Source organism: Budorcas taxicolor, chromosome 11, assembly GCF_023091745.1.
Source record: "Budorcas taxicolor isolate Tak-1 chromosome 11, Takin1.1, whole genome shotgun sequence".
NCBI lineage: Eukaryota > Metazoa > Chordata > Mammalia > Artiodactyla > Bovidae > Budorcas > Budorcas taxicolor.
The window spans coordinates 161,805,306-161,822,576 of NC_068920.1; the positions used below are offsets into that span (position 1 = coordinate 161,805,306).

The following is a 17,271-nucleotide window of genomic DNA, read 5'->3' on the forward strand; positions in this document are numbered from 1 at the left end:
CCCAGCCTGCCAGGCCCTGAGAGTGCACCCAGTGAGCGCCAAGGGACCAGAGAGCCCTACGTTTAGACTGTTCACCTGTTTGATCAAATTAGTACCACCAGGTAACACTTGGCTCGGCTGGTGTGAGAAAATTTATTGAAAGATGTATCTATGCATTAACAGCAACATCAGAAAGACCCAGATGGTAGAAGCCAGGGGTGGGGCCGGTCTCAGGTAGCTACAAACTAGACTGGGAAAAAGTCTCGATAAATTTACAATTATAGCATATAATCCAAATTAGACAGGGTGATTTAAGGCCCTTCCACATTGCCACTGTAACAGTAAGCCCTTCCTTGAGGCTCAGAGTTTCCACATCCCTGAACCACTGTTCACGGAGTGTCAAGCAGATGAGGGAACTGTCTGCTCACTGGTGCTGGACAGGTCCTACTCACACACGTGACTGCCTAGAGAGGCAGACAAACACCCTGGTGAACAACACAACTCTGCCCTCCCGGGGCTGACAGTGCTGTCTCCGGGGAAGATGGAGATTTTGGAAGGTGTGTTTCCTTTCAGGAATTGCTGAATACACCTGGCTTTAAACTAAGAACCACGTTTCACGAGAAGAAGATGCTGTGTTTGTGCTGGATGTTGCTAAGGGGCCACTCAGTATTTTGCCAGCAGCACCGACTCCCTGTGTGCGTGGTGTGCCGGTGTCCGGGGTGGGGGCTGTCTGACAGGTCTGGGTGTCAGCGTCAGCAGAGTTCTGTGCACAGGGGAAAGGCGCTTACTGTCCCCTTCCAGAATGGAGGACTGAAGGGGGAGACAGAGACACACCTGCTGAGCAAGGTCTCATTTGGAGACAGTAGCTCGGTCTTTCCTTTCTCTGAAATAAAGGCATGTAGAGGAGACAGAGGTCCCGTTGTCACTGCACAGAAATGCCTGGTCATCACCTCGCCTGCCCTGCCCTGGCCTCACCCGCTAACACCTGGGTGAACCCTGGGTGGTGATGGCAGGTGAGTCGGGATTATGCTTATGGTCTCATAAATTTGGTTTGCAGATTATCAGAGGTTTACGCCTGACATAATTCTTCGAGGAAGTAAACACCATAAAATGGACTGCAGAATAGTTTGGAGAATTTAGCACTATTATTTTATCCACCCATACAAAACCCAGGGAAGCTGTTCTCTTTCTCAACAGATGGATTTCAGAGGAGACGCCTCAGCTCGGAACGATTATTGTGGCCGTGGCGTAACTCTCTACACTCGTGCAGGGTTTAATGGCCTTTTCTTTCCCGTCCTCAAAGAGCAGCAACTGGCACTGGCTCGAGCACTGCCTGAGGTGTCGAGAATTTGTCAGGTCTCTCTGCCGCCTCCCTGGCCATGATGACACGGTCCATGAGCAGATTAGCTGCGCGGCCATTCTTCTTCCAGGAGCAACAAGAATCCTCCCCCCCGCCACCCCCCCGCCGACTAAGAAAAAGTACCTTACTGTATCCTTGAGGGCCCGTCTGCCTTGGCGAGTCAGGGGTGGGGCGGGAGGGTGCAAGGGGTGAGGGAAGAAATGCCTTCAAAAGACGGGCGTAACAACGGGAAAGTGGCTGTAACAGGGCAGTGACATGGCAGGAACAGCGCGCGGCATTGTCCCGGGCGGAGTAATCCTGTGACACACTGCTGTCACTCAGCGCCTGGCTCCCTGCCGCGCCAGCCAGACATCAAAGGCTGCCCCATACCATCTTACATGCTCTTTATTGGCTAATCAGCCCATTCTTCCCTAAATAAAGCCCTGTTAAATCCCCTGCTCGCAGGGGGACACTCGTCCTGGTGCCCATCTGCCAGCGCGGGTCAGCGGGGGCGGGAGGCGGCGGCTGGCGCGCTCCCTGGTGGCTTTGCAAGGGGAGGACCATGCCGGCGCCAAGCCCCCGCCTCCCGCCCTGTGCTCCCAGGGCGAGGGCCGGCCCACCTGGCAGAGGGGCTGCTGCCGACGCTCGCGGAGGCAGCTCCGCCGCCGCCGGTGAGCTGCTGGGGTCACACTGGTCTGCAGGGAGGGGGCACGCGACGCGAGTCTCCTACCAGTCTCCGCCCGGCAGCTCGAGTCTTGCCTCTGCAAGTGCCAGCATTCTAGAGATGGTGACACGATGATCAGGCTTCCAGACCACTAGGCAGCCACTCCAGATCTGACTGTGAGCCTCAGGGTTTTGTCACGTTCTTAAAAATCAGTTACCATGGACAGACGTCAGCTATCCCAAACCCAGGGGCAGGAAGCTAACTCTGGTGCACAGCACCCCAAATCTGGGTGGAGCTGGGGCACCCTTTCCCTCTGGGAGGACCTGGCTCCAGCAGAGGGGTCTCTGGCCACAGCCTCGCCCAGGACAGGCCGTGTGTGGCAGCAGGCAATGCTCTGCAACTCGGAACCGCCTGGAAAAAATCAGAGCTGGACGTGTCTCCGTCTTTTCCAGGCATCAGAGAAGGGCATGTGGAGAAACGCCTGCCTCGCAGAAGCACTGGAGTGTGGTCCTATATGACAGGGGTTGGTATGAGAGAAAAGACCGAGCATCTTAAAAATTCCAAAATGGGAACTAAAATCAGGTAACCTTTTATCCATCATGAAGAGCTTCGTGAGGGCCAAGCCCCTGGACAGCTCCCGCTGGGTGTTCTGAAATCCTAACTCACCTGGCCTCCAGCTCTCTGCCCTACGGTGTTTCATCTCGATGGCCCTTCATGCTTCAAAAGGCACAGTGACACGCATCACAGACCTCTGATTCTTGTGAAGTAGCTAAAAGCACAGATTTCCTCTTCCCTCTTATGGCTGAGGAAAACAAGGCTCTGAGACATTAAGCAAACAAAGATACGGTCTGAGGCTCACAGGCTCACATCAGAACTGGAGCTGGAGCTGAAGGCCAAGTCCCGCGACTCCAAGACCAATGGCCTCGCCCCTCTGTCATTTCACAGCAGAGAAACCAGGCCCCAGAGAGGCTGATCATGTGATCAGCACTTCTGGGTGAATGTGCAAGACAGATACGGCGTGGGAACAGGTGACAGTGTGGTGCTGCCCACAGGCGCTCGGCAGCAGGCAAGGATGTACTGGCATTTGTAACTAACATGCAAAAAGGATGGACACTGGGAGATAACTGTCCGGAGCACTTGGGGGTTCTCTGAGTCCTTCCCACCCACACATTACACAAGTAGTAACCACGATCCACCCAAACTCCCCGTAAAAGCAGCTCTTGGCATCTAAGATACTCTAGCTTCCACACAGCCTGGAGCTGGTACCGAGAGAACACCCCATCTCTGAGGAGAGAAAGAAGAGCTCTCACAACTGCATTTTGCTGAGGGGAATCATCTCAGGGCTTCCTAAAATTGTGAAGATGGCCTCAGAGCCCAGCGCCCAACCGCTGGGCAACCCTCCTCACATAGGCTTTCCTCTCACCAGGGCCCCTGGGCAGTTGCTAAGGTGTTTTTAAGGGGGAGATGGGTGGGAGATGATGCCAGTGCAACCTCTCCATGGGAGGTTGCACATCAGCACCACGGAGAGCAGCACGCGGTACTGGGGGCCCCCGGAGGCCTCAACAGAGTTTCATGGACACCCCACAGTCTTCCAGGGTGGACTGCAGCCCACAGCACATGCAGAGCTCTGACCCTGGCAAGCCCTGAGTTACTCTACCCGTGGGCAGTGAAGACGGTCCAGTGAATTTGTCTGGTAGGTCCAATAATCCCCACCACTCAGGACCCAACAGGAGACATCACCGACTTCCTGCAGATGCCTTAAAAGCGTTCAGATTAGGCATTTTCCCGGTTGATCCAAGCACTCGGTATGCTGAGAGAATCGCAAAAACCCGAGCTGGCAGAGTCTACCCTAAGCACACAGCAGCCCACCACACCACCGCCAATCTGAACAGGGCCCTTGACACCCACCTGACCCTCAGCGTCTTGTCCGCCTTACCTTTTCAGGTTTGCTTTCTTCTTCTTCATGGCCGAGGCGCAAAGATTTTTAGGGGCATCTCTCAGCCCAAAGCTCTTAGCCATGTGCCCGAGGTGGAGCAGTCGGATGTGGAAGATATGCTTCAGCTCCCGGGGGTAGGTAGCGTAGGCCCGGATGAAGGACTGCAGGGCTGGAAGACAGTGGGGTGGGGGTGGGGGTGTCAGGACAGGTCTCTGCTGCCCCAGCCTAAGGCCCGTCTTGTGCAGTTCACCCTGCCAGGCAACGACGGACACACAACCAGGATGGCATGACAGATATGAACAACCTAAATCTATACTCACATATTTGTTTAATTGCTAAAATAAGTAAGTCTACTGGCCACAGGGGAAGTCTACGGGCTTCCCCTGTAGCTCAGTCGCTAAAGAATCTGCCTGCAGTGCAGGAGACCTGGGTTCGATCCCTGGGTTGGGAAGAACCTCTGGAGAAGGAAATGGCAACCTACTCCAGTATCCTTGCCTGGAAAATCTCATGGACAGAGGAGCCTGGTGGGCTGCAGTCCATGGGGTCACAAAGAGCCAGGTATGACTGAGTGACTAACACTGGACACAGTGAATAAACCCAACATAACTTCACTTTAATAAACCTGATATTATCTCAGATTTTACAGTGTAGCTGATAATGAGCCTAGAAGGCAGGGTCCTGTCTTCTTCCTCATTATAGACTTGGGGCCAGCACAGTACCTGGCAGACAGCATGTTTTTTTTTTGGCTGCACCACATGACATGTGGAATCTCAGTGCCCCCACCAAGAATCGAACCCATGCCCGTTGTGCTGGAAGCATGCAGTCTTAACCACTGGACTTCTAGGCAAGCCCCACAGTAGGTTTTTGTTGTGCAAGTGAATGAGCAAGAGAATGAGTGAAGAAACTAAGACAGGATCAATGCATGCCAGTTTCTCATGAAAAATGAAGTCATTAGATCTTTACACTGGGAACACATTTTCTACCACATTTTAGTTTTTTGAATAGCTAACACAAACAAATGTTATAAAATCCGAAAGGTCCACAAGGCTTTATCATGATTGTGGGTCATGCTCATTATTCCTACACGTTATTATTATCAATATTATTATAAACCCTGCCTCCACCCGGAGCCACACCTCCAGCTCCCCAGCCACAGGAATCACTGACACCAGTTCGCCATAGACTCATGAAATTTTAAAACCAAATTCACGTGAAAGCATCCAGGATTGACCAATGCAGTGTTTCTTACCCATTCAAAGAATGTGTAAAAAATGAAAAAAGAATTTTAAAGAGGAGAAAGAAAAGGATGTAGTTTCTAAAAGAGCTCTCAAAACAGTCATTGATTGCCATGGGTTTAGAGCTATTCACCACAGTCTAACCAGGAACGTCTGGGTCCTGTTTTAAAGTTAGAGAGAGGCCCGTGTTCTGGACCTCTCACTGGCCAGAGAGAAGCCAGAGGCGGCTCCCAGGCAGGCGGCACTCTGGATCCACCTTCACTGGATGCTCCCTGGAGGAACCATTCTTCCATCCCTGGTTTCCCCGGAATGTCTCTGGACAACAGTGACAGTCAAGTATCTTGCCCTTTCCTCACTGGAGCTCTTCCTCATCCGCGGACTGCGCGTCCCTGCCTTCCTGGCCCAGCCGTAGCCCCGCCCCTCTCCACCCAGTTGCTGGAAGCAGGCACCAGTCTCCCTCGCCCTCACTGTTTGAGCCACTGGACTGGCAAGTTTGCCCACAGCTTAAACGTAATATCCAGGCAGCACCTGGAGATCGGCGTTTATGAACAGTAATAAAAAGTGTCATTTTAGCAGATCAGCTCCTGGAAGGATCCTGGGAACCCATCAAAGCTCTATTTACTGAGCAAAGTGAACTCCTTTTCCCAATCGATGAGAAATAATAACCAAGGCGACTCCTCTGCACCCCTCTTGTCATCTGTGTTCACTCCTCTTTTTAATAACTGGGGACGAGGTTTTTCAAGGAAGATCGTTAATGCTTCAAATGGTCTCTGCAGTTGGGAAGGTTCTGACACAAATTCAAGTCCTCAGAGGGGAAAGTGCTACAACCACCACGACCCAGGAGACTCTGCCTCTTCCCAACCCCCAACATCTACTCTAGACAGAAAGAGCAGGCTGGGACCAGGACACACCAAAGAGTCTGCACCTTTAAAACCTCATTAACCCCAATGCTGGTCCAGGCCTCCTCACTCACACTGCCCTTGTGCTGGAGCAGATTAGAACGACTCCTCTTCTCCACACCAATCCTGAGAGCTGAGGCTGCAGAGCCTAGTCCTGGGAGATATAGGTGCTCCACTAATAGCTAATCCATCCATGTATGGATGTGAGAGTTGGACTATAAAGAAAGCTGAGCACCAAAGAACTGATGCTTCTGAACTGTGGTGTTGGAGAAGACTCTTGAGAGTCCCTTGGACTGCAAGGAGATCCAACCAGTCCATCCTAAAGGAAATCCATCCTGAATATTCATTGGAAGGACTGATGCTGAAGCTGAAACTCCAATACTTTGGCCACCTGATGTGAAGTACTGACTCATTGGAAAAGACCCTGATGCTGGAAAGACTGAAGGCAGGAGGAGAAGGGGACGACAGAGGATGAGATAGTTGGATGGCATCACCGACTCAATGGACATGAATCTGAGTGAACTCCCGGAGTTGGTGATAGACAGGGAGGCCTGGTGTGCTGCAGTCCATGGGGTTGCAAACAACTGGACACGACTGAGAGACTGAACTGACTGACCGAACAGCTACGGGGAAAGGGGTCTGCCAGGAAATGGCAGCAGAGTTCTCCCCCTCGACAGGCAGGTTGTACTTCCAGGGGGCAGGAAGTGGCTCGTGCTGGCAGTGCCAGGAATGAGTGGAAGGAAGAGGGGCTGTGAGGCGGAGATGGGGCGGAAGAGGAGAGGTCATGGAAGGAGACCTTTCATGATAGGAGACTTGTGGGATGCAAGTTGGATGACGCTCCAGCCACTCAGAGCTGGTGCTCTCACTGAATCCCATTTCAGAGCCGTAAGGATGACAGGATTTAGGGAAATCTATTTCAAAATACCTTCCAAGGACATAGGACATTTTGTCCTTTTGAGCAATAAACCGAGTCTACTCTTGGGCATCTGGTCAGGGAGAGCAGCGTCTTGCGGATGATGCTTAGGGTCAAGGAGGCCGAAAGGAGCAAAACTCCAGCCTGGAAGGTGCTGCCCATCCTTGCTCCTCCCAACCCCAGTCCTGCCCCAGAGGAGCACACGTCTGGCACATTAACAGTGACAACCACCCAAAGGGAGTGGGAGAGGCGGCTTGCACCAATTCTCTTAAAGGCTAAGTGACCAAGGAGCCAGCCTCCCTCTAATCACAGGGAGGGATGATCTCTTCCGAGCCAGGTGCAGCCCTAACACATAACTCCTGCTCTTCGGGGAGGACCCCTAAGAGGAAGTGGAAGCGGTGCCGCACAGCTGAAGGACTCCGCTTTCTGAAATTTTTGTTCAGGAGTCTGGAGTTCAGACTTACATTACCACGATTTTTACTACTTGAAGCTCTACTCACAAGATGCAAGATGTGAGGGGGAAAAGGGCTAACTGCTTCTGGAAATTGACCATGATGAAATGCTGGATATTAGCAATAGCTGTGTCAGAAAGGACAAAAGGAAAACAAATGCACACTTGGCCCAGTTTGCAACTAGTTTTCTGCCATGAAGGCAAAACCCAGCCGCTTTTGTTAGCTATCACGAGGTGGGTTCTGAAACGGCTAAAAGGGAGCAGAGTCAGGGGTAGAGAATTTGCATATGGAGATAGGGAGATGCAAAAGGCAGTACCAACTCCTGGCGTATGGCAATTACAGGTCCCCTCTCCCCAAGCCTCCAGAAGTCAATCCTAAGCGAGAAGAGCAGAGAACTAATGCCTGCTGTGGGGTGGCCAAGATGTTCTACAGGCAGCTCCCTTAAAAGATGATGTGATTTATTTCCTTCTTGGCCCATAAACATTGAGAGTAGCCCCATTTCAACATCCTTTGAAAAGAAGACAAGTAACCCTGCCAGCCTCTTGGTGTTAGTAAGTTCAATGGTAATGATGAAGAGACAACCCAAAACCATACTCCCTAAGGACTATTCACGTCACTTTTAGCCTGATGACCCGGACACGCTGAAATAGTTGTGGGCTCGCTAGGATATCCAAAGCACCTCTGACGCCAGCAATACAGCGCTGGTGTGGCTTTGCTTTCTCTCCTTCACTCCAACTCTGTTATCAACCCTGCGGACAACACTTGGTCAGGTATCCCACAGCAAGTTGAGTTCGTCGAACTTTCAACATGTGCCCAAACCCTCCCCGAGACATTCTGTTCTCCATGAGAGAATGTTCTAGTACATCTCCAAAGGCAGGTTCTCAGGAAGAACCTTAGGAGTTGCTGAATTCACTGCAGGGAGACACGTGAACGGGATATTATTAGAAACCAGACTTCATTGGTTTCCTGATTACTGTAACTGCTTGGGAGCTGGTCTCCTGGCCTTCATCTTTATCCGGGTCTATTCTCACCCAGCCGCACGTGACCTTCTCAGAACCGCCAGACCACCTCCCTGTCCCAAGGCCTCCGATGGCTCCCCTTCCGCTCGGGGTAGCTGGGTGCCCTGGATGCCTCCACGCCCTGCCTCTGCTGCCCCTCCCCTCCTTCTGGGCACACTGCACAAGGCGCCTGCCTGGATGCCCTCAGTCAGAGCCCCAGGGTGGCCCTTCTTCAGGGTTTCGCTCGCGTGGCAACCATCCCAACACGGCTCAGTCTGCCCTCAGCCCTCCATCTCCCTCATCTGCTCTGTTCCCTCTCTCGTTCTCATCACCTTTCACTGGACTACTGAATTAAACTAATTAATTATCTGGCTTTGCCAAGTCTTAGTTGTGGCACACAGAATCTTCAGTTGTGGCACGAGAACTCTTAGCTGCAGCCCGTGGGATTTAGTTTTCTGACCAGAGCTCGAACCCAGGTCCCCTGCATTGGGAGCTCGGAGTCTTAGCCACTGGACCACCAGGGAAGTCCCGAGACTATCTAATTTTTGCGTAATTCATTCATTATGTTTATTACTTTCACTGTCTGCTTCCCCACTAGAATGGTACAAAGGTGACGATTTTTGTGTCTTCTGATCCCTGGTGTGTGCCAAGCACCGGGAATGGTGCCCAATTCAATAACTATTAAAGGAATTTTAAAAAAAATTTCAGTTCATAAAAAGAAGAAAACAACAGGCTGTAGCGTTTATCTCTTGGTAAGCCAGCGTGGCATTCTTCTCCAAATCATGGGTCACTGTGGATCTCCCCATGGCGGGGGTGAGTCTCATCAGCAGACATGGGACAGTCAGTAGCCAAGACACACACGTTCCAGCATGGAAGACATTAGGCTGTTCTGAGCTCTCCTCCCCTGCGCTCTGTTCGGCACTCAGAGTGAACTACTGAGTCCACACCTAATGCCTGGTGATCCCAGGGGCCAATTTATGCTACAAAGGCGCTGAATACTGAATTAATACCTAACCCTTTCATAAATTTCCCAGGAGCTGGGTTCATGGTCTGCGGCCCTTCCTCAGCACTGCTCTTTCTAGTTTTTCTTTGTATTTTCAAGGAGGAACTGCTTTGGTCTAACATTTCCAGACCTTGCCTTCATCTCTGATTTCCATCTCTACAACTCCTACCGACATGCCGAATCTCATCTATCCAGTTTTCAAAGAGGAAAATGGGTCCCGGAGACCCAAGTTGCTGGGTCACAGCTCTAGACCTGACGTAAGCCAAGATAAAGCCTCATTTGTGCAAAATGCGAGGATGGATGAAATTAACATTTAATATCACTTTAAAGCCTTCCGTGCCAGCTTCCAATCCCTGCAGAATTAGGGAGATTGAAGGCCTTGGCTGGTGAGCAGAGCTGCCTGGTTGGCCTCCCAACCTGTCTGGGGGCATGTGGGTGGACGTGGGACAATGCCTGGTTGGGTTATCCATCTAAAACCACCCAAGAAATTGACCAACCTTTCTTGGCCCTGGAGACTGTCTCCTCACTGGAGTGCACATAATCTTCAAACACCGTCTGCAAGACCGTGGCTCGTTCTTGGATTTCCTGGGGGCCAGTGGCGCGGGATTTCTGGGAAGGTGACGGAAGGATTAGAGGACAGTCAGTCAGAGTCAGGAATAATGAAGCGGTTTATAATAGATTTAATAACAGTAAAATCACACAGTAACCACCAAGGGGCCAAAAAGGGTAATCCTTTCAATATTACTAGGGAAGAAAAGGGAACGATAAAGATGTTAAAGTCAAGCAAAGATGAGGATGGCTTTGTGAGGGAGTAGGTCGGGTCTCTTATTTATTTACTTGTTTACTTTTCTTCCTGGCCTCTCATCACTCGTGTTTAAAGTGAAAGTCTATGGGAGACACCTTGGAATTTTCCAAGTCCAATTCAGGCCTTTAAAACATGACGGGACAGAAGCGGTTTCAGAGGAACCTTGTGTCCCCCACTCAGGCTTTCAACCTGCCCCCTGCCTGGCATTCATCGGTGAAGCCCAGGCCATTTCTGTCTAAGAGCAACCCACAGCTACCTGCCCACAAGGTGGTCTGTCCCTGAATCACAGAGCACGTGTCCTCACTCCTGAGAGGTCCAGACTCTCAGTGTTCCAGAAACATTCTTACAGCCCAGACCCCTGTGCCCAGGAACCCACGGAGGACTGGGCTGCTCTCGCCAACCATGCGAGGCCGCTGCCATCCATCTCTGCAGCCAACGGTCCCTCTGTAAGAAGTCATATTTGTATGCACAAAAGACCCTACAGGTGGAAAATGTGAATAAAACCAAAATTTCATTTCTTTTCAGCCTTTAGCAACCCGAGAAAAGATTTCCTTTCTTTACATCTCCCTGAAAACACGTGGCTTATGTGTCCTGTATCTTGACAGGAAAGCTGTCTCCTGAATGTGACCCCAAACTTGGCTAACCCACCTTCCCAGAGGTGCTGATCCTTTGGATGGTGCTAATGAAGCTCCAGCCCTCCTCACCCGCCACGCCCCATGTGGGTCACCAGGAGAAAACCAGCGTGAGACCCAGTTCATGCTCCTTTTTGACTCCTGTAGAGGACAGGGGCGTGCTCCAGGGTCTCCTGGCCGCGCCTCTCGCAGGCACCCTGGCATCTTTCACGGTGAAAGCTGCTGCAGGAAGAATGAAGGGCGGGGCGGGAGGAGAAAAAGCCTCCTTCGTGGGAGCAGTCTCTGTGTTAATAGAGACTTAACAACCTGAAAATGGTTGTAGTTTAGTCAAATCATTCCTGCTACCTGTTTGGCTGATGACAGTCTAGCTGATTTCACGGTACATGGTCCCCCTAAGGGTTTTATCCACTCAAATGTCAAGAGAAAAGTCACTCAGGAGCTGTGTTACGAAAGTGGACATTTGCTGTTGTCATTAACAAGGATTTTTTTTTACCCTCTTAACTGATGTGAAATGCAAACTTTTTTTTTTTGCCGTCCTCCTTTCGTTAAGCCACCTCAGCAACGAAACTGTCACCTTCCTCGCACTTTTTTTTTTTAATATGAATGTGAAATTAGCAAGGATGCCCTTTCCCCTGGCGGACAGAATCCTCTGTTATTAAAAAGTAAAGCACTTTAATAATGAAAACTTTTTCCTCTTTTTCCTGTGTTTTAACTGTTTAAAATTAATGAGAAGGGCAGAATGGTTGTCAAAGCGATATTGAAAGCCGGGCAGCCAGGACCGAATAAGCACAAAAATCCCTCCAGAGTGTTAAATAAACAGAGCTCCAGCCCTCTCCAATCCCTCTGTTGGTTATTGTATACATTCTGTAACAGCTCTCAGAATAGATCTGAGAGCCAGGGAGGCAGAGAGGTTTCAGAATTCCAATAAAGGCCTCAAATTAAAGACAGCCTGGTGCGAATTCCAGGAGAAAATTAAAGAGACCTCAAGCTTAAGTGACAGGTGACTTGCTTCTGTGTCACAACTGTCAGGGGATTTAGTGATAATATGGCAATATATTACAAAGGGCTTTTCTTATTCCCCCCTTTAGGTTTCAAAATGAGGCATCTTTTCTTTCCAACCAAAAAAAAAAAAAAAAAATTACATATACACATATATATGTGTGTATACCAGTAAAATATGTAGAAAAAAGGCGATAAAACTAGGTTCGCACATTTGAAATGATGAGGTCAGTTTTAGTAGAATGTAAGAAAAAGTTAATGGCAGGAAACATCATACACTGAAGAGAAAGCAGATCTTAGCCCCCCCCGCCCCTTGCCACTTCCAGAAATACTTTATTTTAAAATTGCCCCTCTTGAGAATGAACGAGGTATTTTTCCGTTGTCTTCTGGGGAGGACAGTCTAAATTTAAACTGAAGATAGAGGGGGCAGAGTCAGGCAGCACTGGCTCAGCCCCAGATAGGGAAGAAGCTCCCATAATGAGGGGGGTGAGACCCCAGAGGGCATATCTCCGAGGACCGGCCCCCCTAACCCTCAAAGACGCAGACTTACTCCCGCTTAATGAAGCAGCTTGCAACTAGCAGACGGTGGGTGGTTTAGGAAAAAAAACATTTCCAAAGGTCTAGACACGCTCGATACTCTGTGTCTGCAGAGACTCTACTGGTCTTGGCAAGAAGAAACAGACCACAAAAACCAGGCGACGGCTAGTGATCTTATTTTAATCTCTCATGATGCCAGGGAGCTTTCTGTTAGGATGAGGTGCATCTCATTGGACAAAAAAAACTTTTAGGAAGAATATGTTTGGGTGTATGTTTATACTGTGGAGATGGAAATTCATGCCTATCAAGAGTCAACAGATGAGTCCAAGACAGCTGGATGGGGTTATTTTTGTTGCAAAAAGTTTTAGGTGGGAGCAGTTGGGGTGGGAGACTTTTTTTTTGGTCTGAAGCATGTGTCTTGACATCGACAACTTCTGAGGTGCTTTTAAACTAAATGGAAGGACTTTGTTTTAATCACTTTACTGCCAAGCTGAGTTCTACCGCCACAGTCCCTAGAACCCTCTGAGCACTTCCCAGTCAAGTTGAAAGATCAAATTTATTCTCTTTGTAGGTGGGTGAACATTCGCGCGCCCAGATGCAGCTATATATATTTTATATACCTAAATATGAAATATACATTTTACACATGCTTCATTCACTTGCTTTCTGTTCACAGAAGCCCTAAAATGTATGTGCCAGAGGGACATTTATAATGGCCTTCAACCAAGCTGGGCGAGGATGGGCTTCATGGTGAGGCATCTGGCTCGGCATGAAGGCCCAGCCACTGCGCCCACCTCTGTGTGCCAGGCACTGGCTGGTACACCAGCAAGAATCGCCCACATCAAAGATGCCAATTAGGGCACTGCATCTTTCAGGCGAAACAGAATCAAAAGTTGTGTCCACCATTCACTTTATTCTCTTTACCATTCATAGGATTCACGCACACTTGAAGGCAGTAATCTACATGATAATCAGTAATGCAGCCAACTTAGTTTTTGCTTTGCTTTGTCCTGTGAATGAAAGGTAAATGTGGTCAAACAGGTGATGCTGATGGATGTGATATCTAGAACCTGGCATGACTAGTTGAGTTTTCTAAGTTAACCAGTTAGTTATTTTGGTGTGGTCAAAGCCCGGCCTTACTTAGCACTTTTTCTCTTTCAAAGATCACCAGACCGTAAAAATATCGAAACATCATGTCCATCAAGGCAGCAGTTCAGGGCAGAGGTGAACTCACATGACCCAGAGTGTGCACAGTGTTCCATGTCTTGTTCTATTTAAACCTCACAGCGGCCTGGCAGGACAGGTACTCAAGACGTCTTCCCTCTCCAGTGGGGAAAACCCAGGCTGGGGAAAATCTGCCCCAGGTTGCAGAATGACTGACTGTGAAGCCAGGACTCGGATCCGAGCCTGTCGGACTCTGGGCCCCGCCTCTCACCCACCATCTCAGGAGGGCTCCTCAAACCCCAGCCAGCCTTCCAGGCTGGTCTCGAGCCACAGAAAAGGCTTAGGGAGAGGAACTAGGGCCACCAGCCACAGGGCAGATGTTTACAGAATGGCTGTGGCTCGTTTCAGAGAGAGCAGAGGAAGGCTCTCTTGCTCTGGGGAAGCGTCCTGCAGGAGGCACCCTGGGCCCATCCACAGCCTCCCCAGAGATACTCGGAGACACATGACCACCCGGGACAGAACTGGGCTGTGCTCGGGGATAAATACGGACACCAAAGCCGGTCCTGGCAGCAGTGTAGGTGAAGACAAGGTTATTGGAACCTTCACCACCTCCTAGTGTAACTTTGCTGCTCGCTCTTAATTCTGGAGAACGGTCAAAGTGAGAGTCGCTCAGTCATGCCTGACTCTTTGTGACCCCATGGACCGTAGCCTGCCAGGTTTCTCTGTTCATGGAATTCTCCAGGTAAGAATACTGGAATGAGTAGCCATTCCCTTCTCCAGGGGATCTTCCCCAAACAGGGATAGAACCCAGGTCTCCCACATTGCAGGCAGATTCTTTACCGTCTGAGCCACCAGGGAAGCCAAATGCCAATTTTCCACTTAGTGTTAAACTGCAAAAAAAAGGCACTGGGCTTCGTGTCAATGAGTCTGAGCGTCAATTCCATATATGCTTGTACTATTAACTGATGTGATATAATAATAATAATAATAAATACACTCGGTCCCTGTGTTGGAACTCTTGGGTTATTTTTCGCTCAATTCTTCAGTCTCCTTCTGAGAAGAAAACTAAAATTATCTCAGTTGTACACAGGAAGAAATTGACCCTAAGGTCTAGTCCTGGCCCAAAGCTACACAGCTGGTGAGATGGGACTCAGGCCCAAAGGCCGTGCTCCTGACCACTGAGCTATCCCATCCTCACACAGCTCCCCGGGTGCCCCTGCTCAGCCCACAGAGCTGCCCTGGGGCTGTAATTACATAGCTGTGGGAACATCTGGAAAAACAGAAAACAAACCCTGCCCCCTAACTAGAATTTGCAGTAGTTTCAGAAGAACAGAGAAGTGTGCCAAGACCCATGATTCTCTATAGTTTCCAGCCAGTTCCCATGACAACAGTCTATTATTATGGGATGGCCTGAAGGCCTGTGGAGCCAGGACCCTCTATAGTGAAATATCACTTAATATAACAGGTTGATCAACCAAGTCCTTAATAGCTTTTCTTGTTCATGGGGATTGTTGCTGTGGTACCATTTACTGGCCAAATTTTACCTCTATGAACACAGCTGCTTAGTTGCTCAGTCATGTCCAACTCTTTGGGACCCCATGGACAGTAGCCCACCAGGCTCCTCTGTCTATGGAATTCTCCAGGCAAGAATACTGGAATGGGTTGCCACTGCCTTCTCAGGGGATCTTCCCAACCCAGGGATTGAGTCTGCGTCTCCTGCATTCACAAGCGGGTTCTTTACCCACTGAACCACCGGGGAAGCCATGAAAACCGCTAACGTTACCCAATTTAGAAAGCATTTTAGTTTCATTTACTTGGTCTAATTAGCACTAATGGAGGCTTGCTGGTATACTGTGAAGGACAAATGGCCTGCTTTCACACCAAAAGGACCCACGATTATCAGCGCACCCTCACGGATGTTCCTTCAGCTCTCTAAGCCTCAGTTTTCTCATCTATGAAGTGGGAGAGTAACACCCGCCTTGTGGGCTGCTGAGAGGCTAAGACGGGGCCAAGCATGGGAAGAGCTCATCAGCACAGAGCCAGGCCCAGAACACATGGTAGGCAACAGGCATCTGCTCCTGTCCTTTCTTTAGTGCATTTCTGCAGGTTCTCTCAAACGGGAGAACTTAAATCGGGGTCAGGCAAACGGATTCCTTGCCTCAGGGAGAATACTGCTCCAAACAAAGACCTGTACTGATGCACAAGAGAGACTCTTAAACTTCACCTGTTTGGCTCCGATTTTCCAGTCTATCCACAGGCATCAGAATAGAGATGCAAAAATATCCAAATATTAAAATTTCAAGGACAAAATTATACAGAGCAACACTACACACACACAGATACACACATACAAGTCTACACAGTACACCTGGAACACAGTAGAGTGGGGGTGGAAGTGCTTCTGAGCAGGGGGAGGCCTTGGAAAGAAGCAGGAAAGGCTGTCCAGGGATGCCTGCGCTGCTCAGGATCTCTATATGGAAGTGCTCAGATGATAAAGATTCTTCTTCCTAACGGCCTCGGCTTTGCTCTTCCTCTGTGTACAGCACACGGTAAAAAATGGATGAATTAAGTGTGTCTGAAAGGAGGTTCTGAGACATTTATCTTTGCCACGCAGCCCTGGGTGGACGGGTCAGGCCAGGTGTCCGTGTGGGTAAGCTGGAGGGGGACCACCAGGGCTGAGCATGGAGCGCTGCTGCCTCCAGACTCTTTCTGGCTGGGGACGAGCCCTCCTTTTGGGGAGCCTGCTGCCGCCTGGCAGACACCCAGGACGGATGGGGGCCCATTAACTGGACGGGCCAGCAAATGCATCCAGAAGCAAAGAGAGAGAAACACCAGCAAGATGTGGCCTCGTCTAATGTTCATGGTCCCAAAAACACACACTTTACTCGCCAGTGGCAGGAACTGCCCAGTTCTCAGAGTTGCTGCCTCCCCACACCAGATGAGTCATATCTGTGAGCAGCAAGCACAGTCAACAATGAAACTCACCTGGCCTCCCCCTCGTCTCCCTTTGAAACAATCATCCTTTGTCAGAACAGACAAAATGTCTTCCATCTTCATCTCAGAAACGCTGTAAAAAGAAGGACATACAGAGGTAAGCTTTCTATTCTTCCAAAAACATCATTCTATCAACTGTGATGCATAACACTGGCCTCTCTTCCGGCTAATCAGAAATAAAGGAGAAGTGATGCTTGGTCATGGGAAAGGGGATGTTTTCCTAACCTTTCAGGAATTCAGAAGGAAGAGGACTCTATGGTATTAGAAGGACAGAAGGGGTAACGTCGCCACCAATTCTCATCCTCCCGGATACATGTATAGAGGCTACGTTTACAATCTCCTTTATGGGGATCACATCATTATTTCTTAATAGATCTGGAAAACTACATACGCCTGCTTATTGACATATTATTACCTGGACTTGAGCAGAAGGCAACAAGCCAAAAAAACATTAAGGTGGCTGAAGACCCTTAACAGTGGGGTAAACAAACACCTGAGTGAAAGTTAACAGCTGACCAATGTCTCCCGCTGACAGCAGCAGAACTCCATCCTAATCTACCCTGGGGGAACTTCCTGTGACCTCCCTGGCTCCTCGTGGCTCCCATTCACAGGGGAAGCCTGAGTTCTGGATGAGATCTCCAAGCAGCCTCTTGGGGGAGTCTGGACAGCACACTGTCCCCCTTGGCTCTGGAAGGCCCCAGCCTTTGCCCTGGGGAAAGGCA

At 49.8% G+C, this 17,271-nt stretch overlaps 1 protein-coding gene across 1 annotated transcript in view; it reads right to left on the reverse strand.

Moving 5' to 3' along the window:
- Positions 1-17,271, reverse strand: part of DDX31 (DEAD-box helicase 31) — a 72,917-nt gene that overhangs the window by 15,314 nt on the left and 40,332 nt on the right. Inside the window, exons 17-19 of the mRNA XM_052648540.1 lie at positions 16,541-16,622; positions 9,916-10,027; positions 3,919-4,087 (exon numbers count right to left, since the gene is read on the reverse strand). Coding sequence (XP_052504500.1) covers positions 3,919-4,087; positions 9,916-10,027; positions 16,541-16,622 — 363 coding nt within the window. The remainder of the gene's footprint in view (positions 1-3,918; positions 4,088-9,915; positions 10,028-16,540; positions 16,623-17,271) is intronic.